The 10,896-nt window shown below is 45.3% G+C and overlaps 1 protein-coding gene across 1 annotated transcript in view; it reads right to left on the bottom strand.

Annotated features, from left to right (window-relative positions):
• Positions 1-5,795: 5,795 nt before the first annotated feature.
• dchs1a (dachsous cadherin-related 1a) overlaps positions 5,796-10,896 on the bottom strand; it is a 102,432-nt gene continuing 97,331 nt past the window's right edge. Inside the window, exon 21 of the mRNA XM_031573035.2 lies at positions 5,796-10,880. Coding sequence (XP_031428895.1) covers positions 8,278-10,880 — 2,603 coding nt within the window. The 3' untranslated portion in view covers positions 5,796-8,277. The remainder of the gene's footprint in view (positions 10,881-10,896) is intronic.

Raw genomic sequence — 10,896 nt, 5'->3', positions numbered from 1 at the left:
CACAGAAGATTTTTATACGATCACCCTCATTTGGGGGAAAGACAGCATCATAAGGGTGCTGGTTCGACCCCTGAGGAGAGTTATCCTTCCCTTAACCGCAAAGATCTCCCTTTTCACTCCCGCCCCATGGACTGCGGTGGCTCATCCCCTCTGTGGAATCCTCACCACTAATCTGGCACGTAGAGCCGCCATGGAACAGCCTGGTACCCTGCCAAAAGCTCCAGTCAGCCCCCGAAACCCTCCCATCTCAGGGACCTCATAAACAATTACCTCATCAGAACTATGATCTTTTGGCGTATTCATGGTCTCGTGAAATAGTCCGAGTCTGAAGACATGACGAAGAAATTCGCTTCAGGCGGCAACTGGGAAAACATTGCTTTCACATTCGCAGTTGAAAAAGGGACGGGCTTTTGAATTTCTGTCTCAACCAATGTGACACATAAGCCTTTGTTTTTTCGAAAGACATTAGTGTGACTATTGTGACCGCAACATGACAAACTGGAAGCAGCAAAGAGGAAACTCTAGTCAAATGTAGACCCTGCTTCATGAAGACCCTACCTCAGTCTACACTCCATTCATTCACTTCAAATCAGGTAGTAATGAAATCGGACTTTTTTGGTAAAGCAGAAGTGATAACCGAGTAATATCACAACAGTGATTTGAGACAAATAAATGCTCACGTAAAATCATCACGTGTTGAGGAACTGGGTTGGGGAAAGAGCGATGGGAAGAAACTGTGTAGGAAGATCATGGCAAAGTTTGGAGCTCGTAGGCAAATGCCTTGCAGCAAAAAAAGGGGGAGAAACGAACGAAAACACGGCAAAGCATGGAAGCCTGTAAACCAAGCAGCTGGCCAACTAATGAGAAGCAGGTTGTGGTGGTTGCTAGGTGACAGAGGCCTGGGATGCGTGCTCGAAGCTGGAGCTGGTGGTTTGAGCTCACCTCCCTCGTCAAAGTAGTCCACATCTCCTTCTCTGTCTCTTATTCTCTCTAAACCACTTTTCCCTCACTCCCAGGCTATATCTCCCTCCTCCCCTATCTCCACTCCTTCCCTCCCATTTTCTCTCTCTCTCTCTCTCTCTCTCTCTCTCTCTCTCTCTCTCTCACTCTCCCTGCCACTGTGGTTCTGACACTGGCAGCACAGGACAGCAGGCAGGGCTAGCTAAATGAGAACCAGACCCCCTTTTTACTCTACAATTGGCTGCCTTACCCCTGATGGGCGTTTTTTCTCATGTGAGTGTGTGTTTTTTACCAAAAAGAAGGGGGGGAACGAAACACTCTCCAAAAATAGATTAGGGATCGCGTGCCAGTGGGTTTTTGAAGACTTTTTTTTTTTCGTTCCTCCTAGTCACGCAACTAGCCTGGCAAGACCTTGAAGAGTAAGCAGGGAAAAAAAACAACAGAGTGAAAACACAGAGGAGAAGGAGGAGGAGGAGAAGGAGGAGGAGAAGAAGGAGGAGGGAGAGGGGGACAGGGGGAACAGAAGCCCCTCTAGAGACATTTTGGTAAAGGATGGGGCTGAAGCCTCACCCAGGAGTCTGCTGCTCCGGACTCAGGATCTGAGTGTGTGTGTGTGTGTGTGTGAGAGAGAGAGAGAAAGTGTGTGTGTGTGTGTGTGTGTGTGTGTGTGTGTGTGTGTTTGTGGTGCTTGCCGTGAGAGTTGCAGGTATGGGAGGCTTACAGTGTAATCCACGCTGCAGTGGAAAGCAGCCGCTCCAGTTCAGGCCTCATTTGAAATGGATAGTGGGGCCTTCTCTCTCAGCTGATCCCCTCCCCAAAGAGCCTGCAGACAAGCTCAGCAGCCCTTCACCCTGAGAAACAAACACACACACACACACACACACACAATATTACACACTGCTTTCCTTCCTCAAAGATGCCATTACTGAATACACCCACGAGACCCCCCAAAACTGTTATGTGTCTGCTACGCTGCATGTCTAGATCAGAAGTCTAGCTTCTTATTGATACACTCTGCCTGGCTTGTTAATCATTACTGTCGGCCTCTTAGGGATGATGACTATCATACTGTAGACCCACCCAACTTGGTGGATGTCATTATAAGAACGGTGCCTTTTTAAATTTGAGATACTACAAAGGCCTAGCGGCATGGCCCTCTCGACCGCACTCATGGCAAAGCCATTATACACACCAGTCGTTTTAGTCATTATATTTTTCAAGGCTGTACCAGTCTCCCGCAGTCAAGATGCATGAAAGGGTCCTGGAAGGACTGAGCGAAAGGTTACTTTCTCTGCTACCCTTTATTATGACGAGTCACGAAAAAAAAGTCTTTAAAAGGTTCAATCTTTTAAGCCGATAAAATAATTATCGACTAAATATAATGACCGACTGCAGGGACGTGTGTTGGGTTTTCCAGCATGTCGTCATCAGTGGAAATTCTGAACTTAGACACAGAATAGCCCTACGTTTTTTTTGGGTTCATGTTGTCCAGAATATTGGAGCAAAAAAGAAAAATCTGTTTCCGTTTGAATGAATGAGCCCCATCTTGCATCAAAAGCCAATAAACAATTGCTACAAACAACTCTGATTTTATGGTACTTGGTATTGCACAGACTCTCGAGGAGCTGAATGGAAAGAATTTAGGAGCGATTGTTTTCCCGATGATAGTGTTTAACAAACACTGCATGGTCTATAACAAAAAGCAGAGCAGTGTTCCCTAGCACCTTCTCGTCCTTGTGAAAACACCGAAGTTGATGTCATTTTCTCATTAATAATCAGCAATGCTACTTGAGTGGAAACAGTGTAAAACCTTTCACTGAGTGCATCCATTGATTCACAGACATTTCTTTCAGGAAGGCAGAAAAAAGGAAGCAATATCTTAAGTTCAGCAGAGGTCTCGGAGGACTGTAGCCCGGGGCCACTGGGGTGAAAGCAATGGCTCGTTCACAAACAAAGGAGCCACTGTGAGCAGGGACAGCCGTGGCATATGCACAGTGCAGGGGCTGCCTGCCGTCATTGTGAACGATGGTTTCCACGAGTGTTTCCCCCCGGCTGACGCAAAAATGATACGTTCCACTGGGGCCTGACCGCAGGCCCCCTTAATTTGAACTGTGTGTGATGTGATGACTTGGCTCCCGACGAATTATTCATCTTATAGCAGCATGGTTACCCCCTAACGCATCCCTGGGGGTCGGCAGTGTCTCACAAAAAGACTGCTGAACATACTGTTCGCTGTGTTAATATTATTTATTTTATTTTTTTTTTTTTGGGGGGGGGGGGGGTTGATGCTCCCAGGTGGGTCTCTCAACACATACACAAACACACACACTCACACACATACATACTCCCCGACCTTCCAATAGATGACGCAATCCCCCTCAACGACAACTGACAAATGGCTATGAGTGAACCTGCATCATGTTACCGAGGAACTCCTTAGGTCTGTGTTACTCTATCTTACCTCTCGACCACATTGGGTTGATGCGCGGTGCCAGACCCCCTTCTGCTCTGGTTTCAGTGCCCTATGCTCCAATGGGATGCTTTCCCCCCCTGTTGCTAGCCTGGCTTGATGACGCAATGCAAACCAGCAACAACAGGCTGACCAAAGCAAAGCCTTCTCCTCAACTGACCCTATGTTCTGAGGCATATTTTTTATAGAAAATTATAACTGCATGAATAATCAGCAAACATAAGAAAACACTGATATGCACATAGATTAGTGAAAAATGAAGAAAGAGAAAAGGAGAGAGCTAGCCAGTGATGTTTTTGAACACTGACTTGTAAAGGATTGATCATGCGCACTGATAGTGATTACATATGACTATAGGACTGATGCATTGATAACTTTTGAGGGTTGCGCATAAGCATGGGACACATTCAGGTAGGAGCGCACTGTTGGTTTTGGAAGACTTTGACTTCACCTAATGCCAGCCTGAACAAAACGGCATCTGCAGTCCCGCTCTCCTCCACCACTTCAAGCCATGCGTGACCAATTTCTGGTTTTCTACCAAAGCCGGAGCTGAGACACGATGTACATTAACCTTTAGAAGTACACAAGGACTTTCAAGTAGAGCGAATATAAACGGGCATGGGTCTACACCACACTATTTCCATAACCTTTTATGATAACGACTATGGTCTAAGTCTTCAGGATGAGATTAAAAGCTTTACATTTGGGGTCTGTTCTGCACATGGCACTAATTTAAACAAATAAAGCCTGAGAGTCTAGGGAGCAGCGGGAATATTTTATGCAAAGCAGCAGGGTGTTGACAATAGATCATTTTTATTTGATTTTCCATCCTATTCTGTTGTTTTCCATATACACAGCCTATATCCAGTGTCTAAACACACACAATCTCAGTAGAGGACATACCAGCTCTGTGTTTTGACCAAGCCACAACTTCATTTGTTACATGAGCCCAGTCCCATTTAAACCTATTGTTTAATCGTGGTGTGTATAATGAATCCTGAGAAGGTATTACCATACATAGCTCTATTTAAGGTTCATTGGGTTTAATAACTTATTGAGAGTGTTTGTCTAACTATGATTAGCATCCTAATCCCCTACACACAGTGAATCTTAGGTGAAGTGCTACCAGCTATACACAGTAAGTGGTTTGATTTCAACAGACCTCAGCATAATCCTCTCAGCAGACGCAGATGTTTGACATTCAAAAGCCACAAGAACTGGAATGGCTTTGTGTCTTTGTCTCTCCTGGCAATTTGTATATCTGCTTAATAGCTGGAAGACCGTTGCCTCAGGTGTTCTTTTTTCCCCCCCCTCACATGCGCTGCACTTGGCTAGAATTTTGAGTGCTCTAGTGAGCAGAAGCCAATTCCTTCTCCCGCTTTCCCCCGTGCAGCAAGGTTAGGGCTGATTTAGGACAATGTCCTTTGAAGGCTGAAGTAATTACAAGACCCAGGTTCCATAGTTGAAGACGACTATCTCCAGTGCCATATATTCACCCTGAAAGAATGACAGTTTGGGAAGAGTCACTTCCCTTGCCCTCTGCCCCAGCGCGTATGACGGCTCCAGAGAGAATGTTGTTTTATTCCTCCCTTAGCTGCTATGAGACCCAGTGTACGAATACCTGAACCCCTCATCAAATGCAGTATATCATTATCTAAACTGGAATCTTCAGGTTACCGCCACTGTTGCCGCTAGCATGATAAAAGACGTCCACAGTGCGAGGCACATGGAGGTATAGATTTAGCACAAATGACTCTCGTGTCTTTTATTCCAGTCACAAACAATAAATTCTACGTCTATATTTGACCCATCTTCTTCGACCGGTGCATCTGGAATCCATTTGGAGTTCAGTTAGTGGATGGGGCTCAAGCCGCTGACACTCTTCTGTTTCCCAGGCTTAGCTACCATTCCTTTCTTTATGAGCTCTCCGAAAGTTCAGACGTTTGCTTTCTCTCCCTTTTTTTTTTTTTGGTAAATGAGGAGACTTCAGACTGGATGCAGCACAGGTCTGTCTTGGCTTAAAGTCAAAGGCTTTAAAAGTCCAAGCTTAATGTAATTTAATTCAAAGCAAAACAGGTGGGCATACAGCACTGAATTAGTTCCTAACCAAATGGTTTGGTATCAAGAGCAGGGTTATCCCTCCCTAGAAAATTGCTTGGATTTAAGGTCTGAGAATCAGTTTGTTGCCTGTAAATATTTTCTTAGAGACTGCGTTGTCAGACATATTACAGACATATCTTCATGGGGTGATTGGAATTTGAGACTACAGGGGTTGGGTCATGTAGGGGTTACACTTCCTGACCTGGTTGTATTTATCGATGCTTTGTTGTCTGAGAGTTATTGGTTCAAGAAGGCTGAGACAGTGTAATTACAAATATGTTTTAATCAGGCACTTGAACAAATAAAACAACTTTTTTTTTTCTCCACCGGGGTATTGTGGAGTTCAGTCTGGGAGTGGATTGTGGATTCCAATTAAAAAAGAAACAAGAAAAAAAGAAACGAACGACAAGGCATGAGTGAATGAACATCTCCGTCCAAGTTATCAAATACTGCTACATTTGTTGTATTAAAATTTGTTTTAGAAAAACAGAAAGAGAGGGAGAGAGAGAGAGAGGGAGAGAGAGAGAGAGAGAGAGGTGGAGAGAGAGAGAGTCCACTCTGAAACACATTTCACAGTTACTGTTTTTTGTTTGTTTTCATTACGGGGAAACAGGTGAATTTTAAATCAATTCAGCTTTTTGCTGGAACAGATGAATGCTCTTCTATACTGAAAAGAAGACATGTAGACAATAGCAGGCTTTCTTTAAATGTTATTTCAACCTTGGACCAATTATTATAATTTTTTTTCTTTGAGGGATTTACCACTACTTTTTATTTCACCTTGCTTGTTAACAATTAAACAGCTGCCAGTTGTTTTTACAACTCTTTTGTAACTCATTTCCAGAAGAAATATTAAGACGATTATATTTCCAGATTCCGTACATGGCAGAAAGCCTTTGTAGTAATAAATACAACTGTACACATGGGGTCCTTGACTGACATTTCCAGAAACTTCCTAAAATGAACTTCTCTGTTCTTTCTGGCAAGAGCGATATAAAGATTATAGTGGAAACAAAGATGGAGCCAAAATGTTTCCACAGTGACAGTGAAATCTGATTACACAACCTAAGGCATTTCAATGGTATAACATGACCTATGATAACATATGGCCTAAGAAGGATCTGAATGGAGGATTTAACTTAAATGGCACAGGCTTTGAATTCACTTAAGGACAATCTATAGCACCACATTTATGAGAAGGCAATAAACCCAACAAACCCTTTGAAAAAGTAAAAAAATAAACAAAAAAACCCATAGATCATCAGAATCAGAAATGTCTGGCTTAGATTTCTTTTTTTTAAATGGCAAATACATTTTACAAAAATTACATTGGGAAACTAAGATCCACTTCTCTGCTATTGGCTACACAGGTCATGGCCTGGAGACTCCGCAACCTTCATTACACTACCGCATGTGCATTGGAGGCTTGAACACAGTTCCACCCTCTGCAATACTCTCTCCCACTGAAAAGATAAATTGATTCCTTCCAAGCATCTGCAAATCTTCAACTTGGTGTTTTCTGTGTACAAAGACTGTGTTGGATATCGATTGCATGGATCAGGCCACAGTTCAAAACCAGAGATGTCACTTCCAATTTATGTTTTTTGAGTATGAATGTGGTGTTTTGTTTGGTACTATGAGCGATCATGTGCTAATAGGCTGTTATGCACACTGTATGCTGGCATGGTGAGTTTAAAGTCTTTCAATCATAATGTAGCTGCCATTAGCTGTAAAAGTAAAGAGCCTTTAAGTGTTGTAGTTAAATTATGAGAGTCTGGACATACTTTCCCCTCAAATAATTCAACCTCTCTCTCACCCCCCCTCTCTCATTCTATTCCTCTCTCTTGCCCCCCCCCCTTTTTTTCTCTCTAGCATGCTCACTCAGAGCCTGCATTTTTTTTAGCCAACTGCAGTTCAGACACAAACCAAAACCTACCCATGTCCCTTCTGCACCTCTTGGTTTATTTTAAAATATAATTTGATGAGATACTTTGATTTGAAGTTTTTTTTATTTTTTTTTTTATATCTGGACTACTGAGGGCAGGGAAGGTTGTTTTGTTTTGAATGAGTCACCCAGAGTAAAAAGGGAAGCAGCACGTCACCAAGGTTAAGAAGAAAATGTACAAACAAACAATACTACAAAACGCAGCTTACGTGTTCTTCCAGCAAATACATCTCTCTAGTGGTATAAATATTTACAAAAGAGACACACATCAAATTCCCCCAAATGTATGAAATTAAAGTTAAGAGCTTCTTCCTTCCATGAACATATTAGAAAACATTAGTGAATCAATTGTTAATTCTGTGGGCTAACACAACACATACAGTACGAAGATTACAGTCACAAATGTACAGATATACAAATATAATCAGAGGCTATAACAACCTTTTGACAAGAGGAATGTCATTTTCTAGTCAAAAACAAATCAGTACAAAAATATATAATACAAAAAAGTGTTCATGTAAAAAATTGACATCACTGCTTGCTCCTCCATTTCAATGTGCAAACAAAAGGCATGTCTATTGAAAGTTTTTAAGAATGGAGTCTATAGTCCTCTTTCCAAATATATATCCACATTGGACACCATGCCCTTCAACTCCCTGGCCAGCCAGTGAGGCAACAACATGGCCAGACACCAGATAAGGTATCCATATTGGGGCACTGAGTTGCAGCTCAAAGTTGGGCTTGGTCGATGCTACTGCTCCTGTAGGGGTAGGTCCTTAAGAGAGAGGAGGCTCCAAAGAGTCTAAATCCTCAGCTCAGCCTCCTCACTGTGCTCTAAAGAGTGCTCTGTGGTACTGATGAGGGAGGCCGGGGGCCCCTGTGTGACTCCGAAGGGTGATATGGCTGGGGAGCGAGCAGCAAGGGGTGATAGGGATGGGGAGAAGCTTGGGGACATGGCTGCTGACGAAATTGACCCATCATTGCTAAGGGGTGACCGCCGTAGGGAGGCTAGCTGAGGAAAAGTCCGACCTACTGCAGGCTTTACAGGCACTGTTTTAGCTCCTGGATGGGCCACGTTGGTGATAAGTGGGGGAGGGTCAATCCTGGGTTTGGGGTCAGGCTTGGTCTTCTGCTGGAAGGGCCTCCGTGGGTTGGGGGGAGCACTCTCATCTTTGAGTCGGGCAATCTCGGTGAAGACATTGGCTAGGGGTTGGAACTGAGGGCACCAGTTCAGGAGGTAGTCCCAGTTGTAGCTGCCCCTCAGCTCCTCGTCGCTAGCCACAATGGCTGTGAGGGAGCCATCCACAGTGGGCTTCCCATCCCCTGGGAAAGCATAGTCTTTGGCTTGGGAGATGCTGAGCCCCCTTCCCACTCCCAAGTAACCACCACCCTCATCCCGGTACACTGGGACCTGACCGGACAAAAGGGTCCCGCTCAAGCTTCCCAGCTTTTTCCCTTTGAACCACTGGTTGGCATCCATCCCTGGTTCACAGGAGATATCAGAGAGCTGATCTGCATCCTGCTGGATCCCAGAGTCAGGCCCGCGGGCAGATATGTGCTCCTGCATGGAGGAGGAAATGCTGGAGACTCGCGGGTACTCGTTGATCATCCGAATTTCGTCATCCTCAGCTGCTTCCGCTTCAGCAGAGCCACGTCCACTGGAGTGAGAAGGGTCCAGAGACCCACCCCTGGTGTAGGGACCCCCTCCAGTGCCTTGCTGTTCTGGGGTATAGCCAGGCAGTGTCTGGTGATATATTCGATCATTTCCTGTGACTTTAGTTTCTTCGAGCTTCTGCAATACAGTGCCAGAAGAAGACATCCTCTCGCGCTCCTCTCTGTCCTTCCGCCGTCTGGATCGAAACAGGAATAATGCCACAGCTATTACAATCAAAATGATGACCATGGCCAGGGAAACCGCTATAATGCTAATAAGCAGCATGTTCATGTCTGCGGCCAGGCCAAAAGATGTGTGTGTGACGTCGATTGTTAGCCTCGCTGTGGTCACCCGTGAGGTTTCCAAGGGACTGTGGGCCATGACATCCAGGGTCATCTGACGAGTTTCCCTCTTTGCTCGGGTCACGTGTCTACTGTAACTGTCCATTTTCAGTGATATCACACCTGTGGATGTGTTTACCTCAAAGTAGGGTGAGTTTCCTGCAAGAGAGTACAGAATAATACCGTCCACACCGCTGTCTTCATCTTTTGCGTGAACCTGACCGATGCTCTGTCCTTTCTTGGTTCCCTCAGGCACGTGAAACGCGAGATCTGATAAGGTGAAAACAGGGTCATACTCGTCCTCTCCAGTCACATAAACTTGGACTGTGACAGTCGCTGAGTAGTTGCCTACATCCATTGCTATAGCCACAAAGCTGAAAGAATTCACCTTTTCAAAATCAAAAGTAAATCGGGCCCTTACTTCTCCTGAAGTCTGGTTGACTAAGAATGAGTCTTTCCCATCGCCTGATTTGTCCATCATGAAATACCTCAACTGGCCAAACATTCCAGTATCTTGGTCAATAGCATGTAGCATGGTGACCAAAGAGTTCTGTGGTTGGTTTTCACGAATACTTGCGGTCAGCATCTTTAAGGGGAAATAGGGCCTGTTATTGTTAATGTCCTTGACTTCCACAATGACAGGAGCCAGGGCAAAGTGACCCTGACCATCTGAGGCCTGGACTATGAGCATGTGGGACGACTGCCTCTCACTGTCCAGGGAACGCCTGAGACGCAATGCCCCAGTCCGCTTGTCTAAAGTGAAGAGGGCTGTGTCATCTCCAGAGCTGATCGCGTAATTGACTACACCACTGGGGTTAGAGTCTGGGTCAATGGCAGACAAGCGCAAGACCTCAGTCCCTACCGCTGCATTGTCACTTAGCACCACACTATACTCTGCTCGACTAAAGGCTGGGGGGTTGTCATCAGCATCGATGACAGTGATCAGGACCGGCACACTGGAGCTGCGCTGGGGGATGCCACGATCAGAAGCCACAATGGTGAGGTTGTAGCTGGGCAAAGCTTCGAAGTCTAGCCGATCAGCCAATATAAGTGAGCCTACTGTCTGGAAACCCCGGCCCTCGAGGAAGCGAACGCTGCTCTCGATCTGAAAGGCATTTCCGGTATTCCCACTGGCAATGGCGAAGTCAAATCCACTGTTTTCCCGGGACATATCCCCATCGACAGCCTCTAAGGTCAGGATGGTGGATCCAGGAAACTCATCCTCAGACACTGTGGTTCTGTACTCGGACTGCTGGAACATGGGAGTGTTGTCATTGACGTCAGACACGCGGACTTCGACGGTGGTGAAGGCACTCAGAGCAGGGCTGCCTCCATCTCGAGCCTCAATCACAACAAGGATGGATGGACGCTCAGAGTGGAACTCTGCTCTCTGGTTGATGAACAGTGTCCCTGCCAAAGCACATAC

The sequence above is a fragment of the Clupea harengus genome, chromosome 9, assembly GCF_900700415.2.
Source record: "Clupea harengus chromosome 9, Ch_v2.0.2, whole genome shotgun sequence".
Classification (NCBI taxonomy): domain Eukaryota; kingdom Metazoa; phylum Chordata; class Actinopteri; order Clupeiformes; family Clupeidae; genus Clupea; species Clupea harengus.
This window is presented reverse-complemented; position numbering and strand designations above follow the sequence as displayed.